A 15,034-nucleotide genomic window follows, 5' to 3' on the forward strand; every position below is an offset into this window, starting at 1 on the left:
CTGCAACAAAACAGATCACTTTTGATCCATCATTTGGCATGGAAATGTTATAAATGTTATTATTGCTGAGTTTCTTTGGACGTCTTTTTTAAAATCATATCCAGAACGAGATCAAACGCGCTCCTCCAAAAAATCAGGAGAGGATGAAGTCATGTGCAGTTCCTCTTGGGAGTCCCTCTGCCTCTGTACACAAGGCTAACCAAGATTTACCATGGCCTGTGCTGGAGGCTTTCAGACAGAAACGCAGTCCAACAGTACATGGAGCAGGCCCAAACCTACACCCGCCGCCCACGCACAAACATACACACACGCGGAATACCGGCACACACACACAGTATGGTACATACATACTGTACTAGGCAAATCCCCTATGCAACCCCCCCGAGAACACACACAGACATTCAGATGCTAACACACAACACAAACTTACTACAGAGCTCTACACTACACAACACTTCAACAGACTACGTGAAAACACAGCAGAGGACCCAAGCGCTCTGAAAATGGAAAAAAAGTCACTATTGCCTCTTTTCCACTGCAGGTTTTCTGGTAGGCCTACAGCTCGACACAGCACGCGTCGGGTCGCCACTTTTTGCTCTTCAATTGAGCCGTGCCCAATCGAAAATTAAAAAGTGGCAGCCGAGTCGCGCTGTGTCGAGCTGTAGGCATACCAGAAAACCTGCAGTGGAAAAGAGGCATACGTTTTGTAATCGTGTACCATTCCCACTCCCAACCAGCACCAAGCACTTTACTGTACCCGTCCATCCCCAGCCACCACCTTCATCATACCCATTCCCCACCAACCAACTAGCTCCATACCATACCACCTCCTCACCACCCCGCCCTACCGTGCACAATCACATCCACATCCACAGCCACCCTCAAGTTCGAATTAAGAATTTATTCTGAGCAGCGAGCGGCTTCAGTCGACACATGTCGAGGCGTCTGATCAAAGGTGCGAGGCGGCCCCTGCTTCAGCGCTTCAGCGGGGTGAGGGAGAGGAGCTCTGCTATCAGACACGGGAGGACATTAAGATTGAATAACCTTCACACGGATAGCAACGTCTCATTACGGGGAGGAAGAGGAGAAAGAGCACCGGCACAAAAAAACACAACTCAAGCTTGTGTGTGTGTGTGTGTGTGTGTGTGTGTGTGTGTGTGTGTGTATATATGTGTGTGTGTGTGTCACTGCTCACTTGTGTGTCTGATGATAGGGTGGGGGGTGCAAGGGGGAAGAGTTAAAAACTCTTGAAAACTTTTCCGGAGCTCTTGCCAATATAGGTCACAGGCACACTCCTTTCTAAAGTGACACTTAAGTGAGTCTTCCACTGCACTTGGGGGGGGGAGTAATAGAGGCTTGGGTATTCCTCCTCAATACCCCCAGCCCCCCATCCCTCCAACCCTCTACCCCACCCCCAGCTTTATTGTCATTTTCCACTGATCTGAGATCATTATGCTGCCTTGCCCTTGTATGTGCGGCAGTGCAGAGAACAGATCACATACTGAGCTGCAGTCAGTCAGTCAGTCAGTGGGGTGAGTGTGTGTGTGGGGGGGGGTTGAGGAGGGGCGGCTGTATCTGAGGAGAAGTCAGGAGTACATTGCCCAAGACAAGCACTATAAAACTCCAATCAGTACAGTTATGAAACATGGATACTCCATGGGAGATGGGCACCGTCTGTGTGCGTGCACGCGCGTGCGTGCGTGCGTGCGTGCGTGCGTGCGTGCGTGCGTGCGTGCGTGCGTGCGTGCGTGCGTGCGCGCGTGCGTGCGTGCGTGCGCGTGTCAAAAGACAGATAGAGAGGTAAAGAAGGGTATGGCTGCTAGTACCGAGAGTGAAATTGGGGAAAAGGAAAAAAAGTCTTTACACACCCCACACAAACATACACTTGACCGTGCGCACACATACGCCCGCGCACAAACACACACACACGCACACACACACACACACAGACACACACACAGGCGTGCACAAACACACACACACACACACGCACGCACGCACGCACGCACGCACGCACGCACGCACAAAAACACTACGCCGCTGTCAATCACTGAAAGGGCTTTAACATAATGACATAATTCAATCAGACCCTTTCCACATAAGCACAATAGGAAAGGAACAGAGGGCAAAGAAAATCCAAGTTATCGAAATGAGAAACAGGCACAGAGCCCCCAGTACTCCTCCTCCCCTCCTTTCCCCTTTCCTCACTCTCTTTCTCTTTCTCTCTCTGTCTCCCTCCCTCGCTCTCTCACCCCTTCTCTCTCTCTCCCCTGCTCCCTCTCTCATAGGGAGTTATAATATTGAACAGAGCATCTTGCCATGCCATTAGTGGAGTTGTACAACAAAGGAAATGAATAATAGAGAGTGTGATTTCAGCAGTGCTGGAGGAGAGAAAAGTGTGGGGGGGGGGGAGGAGAGCTGCTCCTCTCCTCCTTTTCTGCCTCTCTCTCTCCTCTCCTCTCCTCTCCTCTCTATCCCCTCTCTCCTTTCCTCTCACTCTCTCCTCTCCTCTTCCCTCCTCCCTGCTCTGCTCTGCTCTGTTCTCCTGCAGCATTGAGCCCTGCGGTGCATTGATCTGGCTGGCTCTGCACCTCACAGTCCCCGCGTCCTCTAAGATCTTTACATTCGAGAGCAGGACTCAGTCCACTCCACTTTAGCAGGGCTGACATCCTACTCCACAAAATAGCTCAAACCTGATACAGCTGGGGTTGGGGTGGGTGGGAAGGTGGTGGTGTTGTCTGTGTGTGTGTGCACGCGTGTGTGTTGGATGGCGGGTAGGGGGTGCGTGAAAGAAGAAAAGAGAAAGAGAGAGAGGGAGGGAGGGAGTACGAGAAAGGAAAAGAGGGAGAGTGCACAAGTAGCATGTGGTTATAATTACACACATGAAGCAAGCACAGTGGTAAAGACAAGCTGTGGATCTTAAACCCAACATTCTGAGTCAGAGCGGAAAGAAAGAACGAAAGAAAGAACGAAAGAAAGAACAAAAGCAAGCAAGCAAGAAAGAAAACAAGAAAGAAAGCAAGCAAGAAAGAAAGAACGACAGAAATCCCATTATGCTCTACCCCAATATCTGACCAAAATGTCCACCTTCAAAACAGCTTCTTTGTGACGTTTCAAATGAAATCATATTGGCCTTTCTATATCTATAAATCTACACGCACATACAAACCCTCCCTCTCTCTAACGCTCTTTCCATGGCCCCACACACACACACACACACACACACACACACACACACACACACACACACACACACACACACACACACACACACACACACACACACACACACACACACACACACACACACACACACACACACACACACACACACACACACACACACACACACACACACACTCTCTCTTTGGGACAAAACCCAAGAAAATTACACACACACACACACACACACACCTTACTATTTAATTACATTGCAATTACACAAATATTCACAATGTAAGCACAGAATGATTTCATAGAGCTTGTTTACATGTGGTAACGGCATACCACCGCGTAGTGCAAAAATAAATAATCTGCAGCAGAGGCTGTGACTACAGAACGTGTGTTAAAAATTCACATTTGTATTTGAGGCCAAGATAGACTTTCGGGACTGTTTAAATGATCATGAAAAGCGTCACATGGGAGTAACACTGCATGGACTCTGAAAAGCTACACAGACTCTACTCTATACGAGAGACATCTCAGTTCTAGGATAGAAGACTCCAAATTTCACTGTAGACAGTATAAATTCAAAATGGTCCATCTGCAACACATTGAAATTTGCAGAACTTGCATGGCAAAAAACCCCACTGAAAATGTATTGTCTGTTCTCCATAAACAAACACTTAAAACATACATACCCCGCACCCACCCCTTACACACACACGCACACAGCACACACACACACACACACACATCTCTCTCTTTACTAGATGGTTCCTCATGTTGGCTGAAAGACACTTGGGGCATGCACGTGACTACAAATGAAATTTGATTTGAGCAACTTGTCAAGCTGTCAGCAGGCACCCAAATGCCATTGATCATGCAGCGCTGACTACTCAATGAAAGAGTAGGCTGAGGAATCAACTGCCTGTGAATGAGCTGCTGTACCCTTCTCCAACTACCCCCCCCCACCTCCCCCCGACACCACCCCAAACACCACCACCACTACCCCTACTGCCACCAACACTGCCACTTCTTACTGCAGATGGGGTCGCCGGCGGGCTTATTCACTATTTGTTGAAAATACTCAACAACATCATAACAACATTGCTATGACAGTACCAAGCGCCTTAAGTAACAGATTAAGACATAGCCATTACAATTTTGGCGACAGTACGGTTATAATATAGGCTCTGCGCTAAGGGGTTACGAGGACAACCCACACAGACAATTTCAGAGGGTCATTTTGGATGTGATACCAGTGACCAACAAGGATGTGATACCAGTGACCAACAAGCAGACATATAAACAAACAAGCACACAAAAACAATCCCAACGATGATGAGGCTGACGATAATAAACAAATCATATTTCAGGTTTACACTAGAAAAAAAAGGTTTATACTAGAGACACTAAGTTACAGCGTGAGCAGACCGTGCTTTGTAGTACTCTCAGTGGGCTCAGTAAGAATAGCCCTGGCACTCGGCTCATGAGGCTCCATTAACTATCTCTATAGTTACCATCAGAAGTCTTTCTTAAATGTCACCAACTAATGCAATGCAGCAACACGGCAAAAAAAACACAAGACCCAGAAAACATTCCCCTTAAAATGTCGCTGGAAATTACAGGTATGGGTTTGACAATAGAGGTGTGGAGGTAGGTCAAGTAAATCTGTCATTTTTTTCTCTCACCAGACACCAGTAAACAGCGCACGCACGCACGCACGCACGCACGCACGCACGCACGCACGCACGCACGCACGCACGCACACACGCACGCACGCACTTCTCTGCTAATCTACCAGAGTCTCTTTCCAGTGCAGGAGTCCATACATCTCACAGGCATGCACTTATTACTCCTGTAACATGACAAGTCTAGTTTGGCTAAAACATAGCCACTGAGCTGCTGCCACCCCCCCCCCCTTCCCTCCCTTCTCTTTACCGCTCTCTCACCCACCAACACCACACACAGACACACACACTCTCACACACACACACCGCTTCGATGCCAGCCTCGCCGAGTCGAGGGTCCCCAGCCTGCTGGGCAAAGCCATCCATATCGGGTTTAAAATAACCACGCATGAGACCTAACCTTTACGAGAGACAAATGAAATAAGAGATCCACTACTGCACATCAGGAGCAGGCCTCATTCATACTGGGTCTCCGGAAAGCCTGACCTGGATTACTGCACGCTGCCTGGAGGGCAGCCATGGATGCCACATGAGGTGACAGGACGCATTCATCTGGCCACGCCGAGAGAGAGAGAGAGAGAGAGAGAGAGAGAGAGAGAGAGAGAGAGAGAGAGAGAGAGAGAGAGAGAGAGAGAGAGAGAGAGAGAGAGAGAGAGAGAGAGAGAGAGGAAAAAGGAAAAAGGAAAAAGGAAAGACAGAGTGAGAGAAAAAGGGATAAATAGAAAGAAAGGGAAAGATGAAAGCAGAAATAGAAAAACAAACTCATTCTCAAGCAGACTGGCACATGCAGACATACACACCGGAATGATACTGCACTTATGGGCAGAATAAGAGAAACAGACAAAAAGACAGAGAGAAGACTGATGCATTAACTCTCTCTCACACACACAGAGGGAGAGAGAAGACCAGAAACCAAACCAGACACTTTCAGATGGACAGACGGACACAAACACACACACACACACACACACACACACACACACACACACACACACACACACACACACACACACACACACACACACACACACACACACACACACACACACACACACACACACACACACACACGCACACGCACACACACAGAAAGAGAGAGAGAGAGGGACAGACATCCACGGACCAGATGTAGCAATACAAAAAGCCATTTTTTTCCAATGAAAACATCAAATAGAGCATTACCGCTTGCTACGGCAGTCTGGCCTGGGGTGAGCTGCTCCTCAGTCACATTGTCTTCTACTGCCATGGAGAGAAAAAAAGAAAGAGAGAGAAGAAGAAGTGATTAGAGAGACAAATAAAGAAACGTTGTGGGCATGATCTCCTCAGCATGATTTCTTATTATTGCGTGTCTGCGTCTCCTGCTCTTTTCCCCCTCCCTCCCTCTCCTTGTGTGTGCCAGAGATTTTCATTTTGATTTTGTTGTTTTTATATTAATATTCTTCGGTGCACAGAGCTTTCAGTTAACTTTTTGCAATTCAACCTCAGGTTTGGGAATCCGCTCGAGTCTTTCATATGCATGAGGTTTTACAACACGGCCCACAGCCACCCACATAAATCACTTATTGGGTTGAATAATGACATTATGAATTATAGAAATCTTCCAAAAACATATCCCTTCAACAGAGACCCAGTGACCAGAGCATGAAAACCTCCCCTTTCCTCCCCCTAACCCGCTTGGCAAGTGGAGAAAAAAAGAAAACATATTTCTCTCATACAAACTCAACCACATGCACAGAAAAAAAGGCAAAAGTGGGAAAACTGTGGTAGTGGAAAATGCCAGCTTACAAAAATTAAGCTGAGGGAAGGAAAAAAGGGGGAGAGGGTTTTTATATATATTTTCCTTTCAGTTTGTTCTTTTTCTCTAAATTCCCTTGTGCTGCGTTTGGCCTTGCTAGAGCATTCTCTGCTGCCTGCCCACCAAGAGAAAGTGACACAGTTGACAATATGTATGATGAAGCACCCATACCTGTAAAACGCAGGTACTGGATGCGTTACGCTTGTATGCCATTTATGCAGGCAAAGGAATCTATAATCGTTCTTGAGACAGGAGCTACCTGACAAGAAAAAAAAAGGTGAGCTTGCAAGGCATGTCGAGTTTGCCAATGTGAGATCTCTTGCAAAGCAGTGAGCACCTCTTGCCAGTCACTGGCAAATCCCAAACAGAGACGTCACCTGCGAGAAATCTGTAGCTTAAGAGTTCCATTAGCGCGGACATGCCCGCGCATTCTAATGACGCTGGCGCCTCTTTCGAGCACTGAACAGTCCTTGAATGAACCCCTCTTTGACCAGTGCTTAGACAAATTCATTACACGGCAATAAAGCCCCTTTTGACGAGTGGTCCGCCGCCATTGTCCTTGACAAACTGGGAGCGCGTTTGCGAAATGTATGCACAGATTTCATTAGAGACTTTTCCCCCCTCGTCTTTCCGCCCCTTTTCACTCTGGAACTGGAAGAGTTCCTCGCTGCATGTCAGGTGTGGAGAGCTAAATGGATTTTAGCAGCGGGAAGAGAACAAAAGCCTCCCACCTGCTCCTTGGAAAATGAGGGTCTCATTGAGGAGGTTTACGTGCCTCACTGTTCCACCCCTGCCAGTCAGGAACCTAGCCTCCATTATGCCTCCGCTATCCACGCATTCATTTCCTGTGCAAAGAAGTGGCCCCTCCTGACAGGACCTCCCAGCTGGGGGTGGGGTAGAGGTGGAGGTGGGGGTGGGGGAGGGGGTAGGGGATGGCAAGTGCGAGGGGTGGCATGGGGTGTTGGCAGGGGGTGGGTGGGGGTGTGTGTGGATGAGGTGGTGGTATGGCAGGGACTGTCAAAGTAGGGGGTAGCCTTCAGGCCTTTCAGACTGCTCAACAATAACAATTTCACATTTCGAGGCACTTAAGGAGTAACTGGTGGGCAGACGGACGGATGCAGGGAGTTGACAAAGTGTACCGAGACTGCGTCACCCCACTTCGCCGAGTACAAAAAGAAAAGTGACATGCAATAACAATGGCAACAGTCAAACAGGTGACAAACTTTGTTACTAAGGGTCTGTTTTGGGGTCACGTCACCACCACACAGTTTGCCACGTGACGGCATGAATTTACAGGGAGGCCGTCACGATCCCATGCCAACGAGTCATCACGTTCAGCCCCGCTCTCTCTTATTTTGCAGCCCTTTGCCTCCAAAAGGTCCTCAGACTTAAGAATGTGGTGTGTAGGAGGTGAATCACTTTTTCCACCTACAGTACCCCATTCGAAATAAGCCATTTAAAAAACCGGGCGAAACAAGCTGCTGCCTCTGCAAAACGATGTGGTGGTGGCTGCAAAGCGCACACTATAGCTGGACTGTCTGTCACTAGTGGACACTAGCGATGCCAGGCAAAGGGGAAGGGGTGGGGTGGTGGTGGTGGTGGGGAATGGCTAAAACACTGCGGCCAGCATAAAGGCTGGTGGCTTTTAATATGGCGCGATGGACTCTGCAGGTGCTGGTTTGACTACAGCAAAGTGCTCCGGTGGCCTACCAGGGAGACATCTCTTAGAGGGAGGGCCCCTGTGAGCTAAATGAGTTTTTCCATCACAGTGAAGATCCATACGCAGGCAGCATCATTTAAATCGGGGCAGGGGTCTTAATAAATCCCCCATGGCTCAGAGGTAGATTGGTATGTTGGGAGTTAGACACTTTTTTTGTATTTTGATTGCCATCCCTGTTGGTGAGACGCGAGGAGTTGAGGCAGAAAATTCCCTTTTAACAAAGAGAGCGCAACTTTTACATTATGACAGCTCATAGTCATTTCTTACCACTGTGCAGCTATTAAAACGTTTTTTTTTTCCCTTTTTTCCCAATTTCGACAGCAATGACACATTTAACACATCGATCATCTCCCTCGGCCTCCGCCACTCGCGCGCCATAACTGTTTCTGTAATTGGTCAGTATGGCATGATTGCAATAACAATTTTGACTGCAATAGAGAGCGAGAGTGGATCATTAAGCAATCACTAAATTATTCCAAACAACGGGCCATGTGAGGTAAGCAGGAGCCGCCATATGTCTCCTCTGATTCTCTCTGATCATTACGCAGGCACGATTGAAATGACAGAAAGTTCTGGAATCATTGTTTCTTGGTCGGACGCGTAACCTCCACAAACCTCAACATTTCCTCAATGATGTACAAATACGTATATGACGCGTCACTAAACGTTTCCATTGTGGGGGAAAAAAGAAAGCGGGAAAAAAAAGAGAAAGGTGGAAAAAAAGAGAGAAAGTGTAGTAGCACTAAAGCATGCCTGTACAAGAGTGCAGTTAGGGACATAGAATAGTAACCCTGGCCACAGGAGCAGTAATTCATTTCTCTGAAGGGCTAGATGGGATCGCTGGGTTCAGCATAAATCATCTCCAGTAGATTTTACATTGTGGTAATAGTCATTTTACATGGACATGCTCTGATACCAGGCGACTCCGTGCAGAGAGATCTCTCTTAATACACGAGACATGGCAAGAGGTAGCCTATCAATTTCTGACACATTGTAGCGCTGTACAACTAATAGCACAAGCCCTGCATAGGGAGGCATGGAAGCAAAAACGGCACTCGTGTCTTAGCAGCTTAATTTGTTCACTGTTCTTCAGCTGTTTCTTTGGCCTCTGATGGCCTTCCTGTGTACCAAGATGTAATTTCTTTTTTCGTGTACACTACACAGCTTGAAATGTAGTCCAGTGATTGAATGTGATGCGTTAGAACAATATCACATGAAATCAAAATGAAAGGGGAAGAGGAAACTGGTTAGAGAAGAGGAAAGCTGGTAAAAAAAATAATAATTACAGTTGAACTACCCCAAAAGAGGAGGAATTGCTCTTGATCGGTTTATTCATTGGGAATCTATTTTGTCAACTGGATTGGATCCATGGGGTGACAGAGTCATTAGGAGGAAGCTGTGTGCAAATGAGCTTAAATCAAAACACACAATTGTGCTTTTCGGCACAATGTAACTTTATCTAACCAGATCATCCAACAACACTCAAGGAGACAGCTTGCAGAAGGGCTCCGACTAAAAACCAGACCTCATCATTACAAAACAACTGCACCATGCATGAAGAGGACTACAAAGGCTCAACATCTGATACATTAACAGTACTTTACAGCGGACTGGTAAATGCCAAAATCAACCAGTGGAACATTAGACATTTATTAAACAATTTTTTAATATCTTATTTACAATTTTAATTAAGGCCTGACTGGTAATGAAACATTTGAACAGATCCAAATTACTTAACAAGTCAATAGGGGCACTTGATCCCAGAGCGGGGAGTGGGCAGTGCACAAGGTCCCCCCTCCCTGGCTCACAATGGCCTGAGTGAATATGCTTTCCCTTTCAGTGCAAGGCCACTCTGGACAAAAACACAGACATTAGTCCAGCTGCACGCAAGAACAAAAGGCATGTAATGTAGCCCGACTAGCCGACAAGAAGCCTCTCGCCACAGGGATTACAACTCAATTTAGAGAGGGTCACCAGGGTCAAACCCCATCAATTAGTGCGCTGAGGCCGAGACGCGCGCAACAGTACAGGAGCCGCTATCTAATGAATGCTACAGGGTTGGTGAGACCGGTGATTAGTGTCATACAGGATTTATAGTGAAGGACGTGACGATTATGTATCCTGTATTATGCTCTTAAAAAGTCTACTGTTGCTTTTTTACAACAGTGCCTGTCTGCTGCTTAGATAACGATAATGATGACTCTGAGGATGAAGATGATGATGACAATGATGCTGCTGCTGATGATGATGACGCTGGTGATGATGAACGAAAGTTTAAAAAAAAATCATCCAGGAAATACTGTCATTGTTTCTTTCTGATGTTATATATTTGTTGTTGCAGCTTCAGTGCGGTTACTCGCAGAGATTTTTTTCTTTCGGTTTTAAAGGCCGTCTGTCAAAACACAGTCGAGGAAAACTGTAACCTGCCTGTAAACCGAGGACTCGTGCTCTGCCACAGGAACTGTGGAGGAAGCCACTTTCACACTGTGTGAAATAACAAGAAATATCGGCCAGCTCCCGCGACACCACACACAAGTTATAGAGGCGAGTGTCAAGAGCAGTGACAGCCCTGCTAATGGGATTTTTTAATGGTTCTATGACAATTTCCTTAATGATAATGATACCATATTTTTGTGTCACATTACAAAGTGTTAATGACTGTTTTATCACAGCTCATTAGTTGGATCGCCGCTAAATTTAAAGTTTACAGAATCTTTCATAATTATTTACATAAAGCGTGTTTTTCCTGATGTTTTAAATGATGGTTGATCCTTGTAATTAAATACATTATTACAAAATGTAAATTGTAACCTTTCATCATATGCTATAAAAAAAGAGGTCAACTTTCCGTACCTGCACTCAGGTCAAATTAATCCTACTAACGACACCATGACTTCAACTGAATTGTCTATTTCCCTAAATTGGTAATAAACCCTTGAGAGTTGTGGCATGACACTATCCATCACGCAGAGCTGCAGATCCTATAGCTTTCAGAGTTTAAATAATCTCCCCATCACAATATTCCGGTTGTTCAGAATGCATCACAGGAATCACACAATGTCATTCTGAAAATCTAAAAATGCATTACAACATTATTCGCTTAACACACTTCCTGGTCTCTGACACTTCCTGCGTCGCATAATGCAAGTCAGCACAAGATTATTTTAATTCTTAATTAACATTAAACGAACAGCTGACACATTTGTTTAATTGGGGAAAAAAGGTCTCACGTTCACTTCTATTACACTCTTACCAAATTGTCCTACATAAACGTTAATGAATAAATTCAACTCGACTCATAACCACTGCTGCTATGGATGGCACATTCAGATAACCCAGGACTAGCAATAATTAAGCATCACCCGATTCCCTGACAATACTGATACCAAATGAATGATACACAAATCAGTACCACAGTTTGATCATGCCAGACAGCCAGACACGCACAGGCACTCTCTCTCTCTCTCTCTCTCTCTCTCTGTCTCTCGATCACACACACATACACACGAAAGGAAGGGAGGGAGAGAGGGGCAACAGGGGAGAGATGAGGAACCACAAACGAGTGAGGAAGAAGATAGAGACATGCATAGAGGCAGACAGAATGAGACAGAGAGAGAGAGAGAGAGAGAGAGAGAAAGTAGCTCATATTTCTTACAGGGCTTAAGTGCAGCCAGGTTGAGTGCCATTGCCCATGTTTACTGTTGCTATTAATGCCTGCCTCACATTTCCTGTCTGTGAGCTCACAGTGACTCTTTCTAATACGCCCAGCACTACAACACTGGCTTCTCGCATGCTGAGGGGCAGGGAGGAGGGAGGGAGGACGGAGAGGCTATTTAAGGTGTATATGACACAAAAGTGATTTGATGACACCCGAGACATGCAGAACTAAATGATGCAGAAAATATATTTATGCATGCAAGAAGCCTCTGGACACAACCACAGCCAATAAAAACACTTGCACAGGAGAAAAAAACCAACAACACAAACACACTCTCTCTCACACACACACACACACACACACACACACACACACACACACACACACACACACACACACACACACACACACACACACACACACACACACACACACACACACACACACACACACACACACACACACACACACAGTGTCATTTCATTCCAAGGAAGCAAACACACCAACGTAGCCAAATGCTCGCTAAGCAAAAGACTCCTTTGCCTTGCTTAAGATTTTTTTTTTTTTTTTAATCAAACTGCTCGACGTGGCAGGCACCGCACGTGCCAGACCGAGTAGCTCCAAGTCCCGTCTTCAAGAGAGAGGGAGAGCGAACGAGCAGAGCGAGCACCGTCGCCCGAGTGTTATAGCGGGGAGAGAGGGAGACGGAGAGCGGAGCGAGCGAGGCAGACGGGTCGGAGAGGGAAATGCTGCTGCTGCTGGAGCTGCCTCTGCTGCTGGAGCTGCCTCTGCCTCTGCCTAGCGCCGCCGCTGCCACCATGGCGGAGGAGCAGGCAGGGCTGGCTGGCAGAGAGGGGATGCAGATAGAGAGGCAGGGATTGTGTAAATGTCAGCCGGCGGAGGCTGAAGTGTTTGCATACAGCATAAGCGGATGATGTATGGCCCGCGTCCTGTGGCATTTATTCCCCCAAGCAATAACGCAGCCGGGCTCCGTCTCATCACACTTAATTGAGACGGGACTTTGCAACATTGGCCTTGTCTTCCCTGGGACCACCACCACAACATCACCTCTGACTCACTCCCACCAAGCCCCACGAGCAGGCAGCCAGGCAGGCACTACATTCCACCACAGAAGATGACCCCTTTCAGAGATGCCCCCCCAAACACACACACACACACACACCACCACCATCTCTCTTTTCTCTGTCATATCCACAGTTCAACTGTTACATCAACTTGGATGGATGTGCACACACACACACACACACACACACACACACACACACACACACACACACACACACACACACACACACACACACACACACACACACACACACACACACACACACACACACACACACACACACACCAGTTTGTATGTTTATCTGATGTCGTACAACACCGTCCAATATGCAGGGTGTCAGAGATGCCCATCTGTGACACAAAAACAATGCACTTTACTTCTCTAAATAGGACATTAAAACTTGACCCTTCACCTTCTGAGACATTGATAAGTAATTGCACCTACTGCAACGATATCAAGACGTTGATAATATTTATCTTCAAAATAAAACAGGCAAGAATTTAACACTAGCCAACAAAAAAGAGCAAGTAATTCAAAATAATACAAAAGAATTGTGTAATGTAAATAAGTAAATAAATACATAAAGCAAGTAAACAAGTAAACTACCTACTATTTTGCAATTACTTTTTAAAAAGCGACAGTTGCACTAAGCACACACACACACACACACACACACACACACACACACACACACACACACACACACACACACACACACACACACACACACACACACACACACACACACACACACACACACACACACACACACCAAACCACTCACAGAGGGAGAAATAGAATATTGTGTTATTGACCTACGAGCATCTCAGATGGCCTAACTTACGGTAAAAACTATTTGCTAAAACATTTTTGATGACTTGTTGTACATCAATATGTTAAGTACTTGCTTCGACTGCATGATACAGATCCAATGCGGACACGTCTGTTTCTATCTTGTTTTTATTTCGGTCTATTCCCTCTTTATCCCAAAGGTACTGACTTAAAATGGTGGCCATAGGACAGAACGGCAGACCGTGTAATCTTCCTATGAGGAGATGACTTCCGAGAAGGCAAGGGAAGAGAGAAAGGCTCCACAGACCACAAGCTGAGAATGTGAAATTGTGGACAATTATTTGCTGAGCAAAATACAATGCTTGCCAGATGAACTGGAGCTTAGCCATGAATACCAGTGGCTTCCCTCAGACGCTACATGGAAATACTAGTAGTCACACACACACACACACACACACACACACACACACACGTATCTGTGTGTGTGTGTGTGTGTGTGTGTGTGTGTGCGTGCGCGCGCCCGTGTGTGTGTGTGTGTGTGTGTGTGTGTGTGTGTGTGTGTGTGTGTGTGTCTGTGTGTGTGTGTGTGTGTGTCTGTGTGTGTGAGTGCGTGAAAGAGAGAGTCATACTTTTCTCCAACTTTGGAGCATGTGCATGTGCATATGTGCATAATGTGTTGGTGTAGAGAAGCTTCAGCAAATGCCAGCAACTTAGCAATTGTATGCAAACATTGTGCACACATAACACACAACAGATTTTCTTGACATGCTTGGAGATCACAGAGCGAAGTGCCACTGCCACATGAAGACATGACCATACTGACAACCTCCTCTTCAGGAAAACATGTAGCCTACACAACACTTCTTCTGTTATGCATATGAAGAGATCTGACACAACCAATGACATGTCGCCCCCCTACCAAGCCTATGTCACTCGCGGAACTTCCTAATTCACAGAAAATGTCAATTGTACCAGTCTATTTACAAATGTATTACACGATGGCTTTTTATTTTACCGTATGCTCCACACACTTCAGCCACTGCGCCTCCTTTCCCTAAAATACTGTTCGAAGATCCACACGTGATGAACAACAAACTCTTGCATTCCACCAGACTTGGCACCCTACCCA

At 46.3% G+C, this 15,034-nt stretch overlaps 1 protein-coding gene across 4 annotated transcripts in view; it reads right to left on the minus strand.

Annotated features, from left to right (window-relative positions):
- The window catches only part of LOC134465600 (zinc finger protein 521), a 133,144-nt gene that overhangs the window by 116,916 nt on the left and 1,194 nt on the right, over positions 1-15,034 (minus strand). For 3 of the 4 annotated variants that reach the window (XM_063219353.1, XM_063219352.1, XM_063219351.1), the window contains exon 2: positions 6,036-6,092. In XM_063219353.1, the coding sequence (XP_063075423.1) occupies positions 6,036-6,092 (57 nt within the window). The remainder of the gene's footprint in view (positions 1-6,035; positions 6,093-15,034) is intronic. The other variant, XM_063219354.1, reaches the window with a different exon arrangement.

The sequence above is a fragment of the Engraulis encrasicolus genome, chromosome 16, assembly GCF_034702125.1.
Source record: "Engraulis encrasicolus isolate BLACKSEA-1 chromosome 16, IST_EnEncr_1.0, whole genome shotgun sequence".
Lineage (NCBI taxonomy): Eukaryota > Metazoa > Chordata > Actinopteri > Clupeiformes > Engraulidae > Engraulis > Engraulis encrasicolus.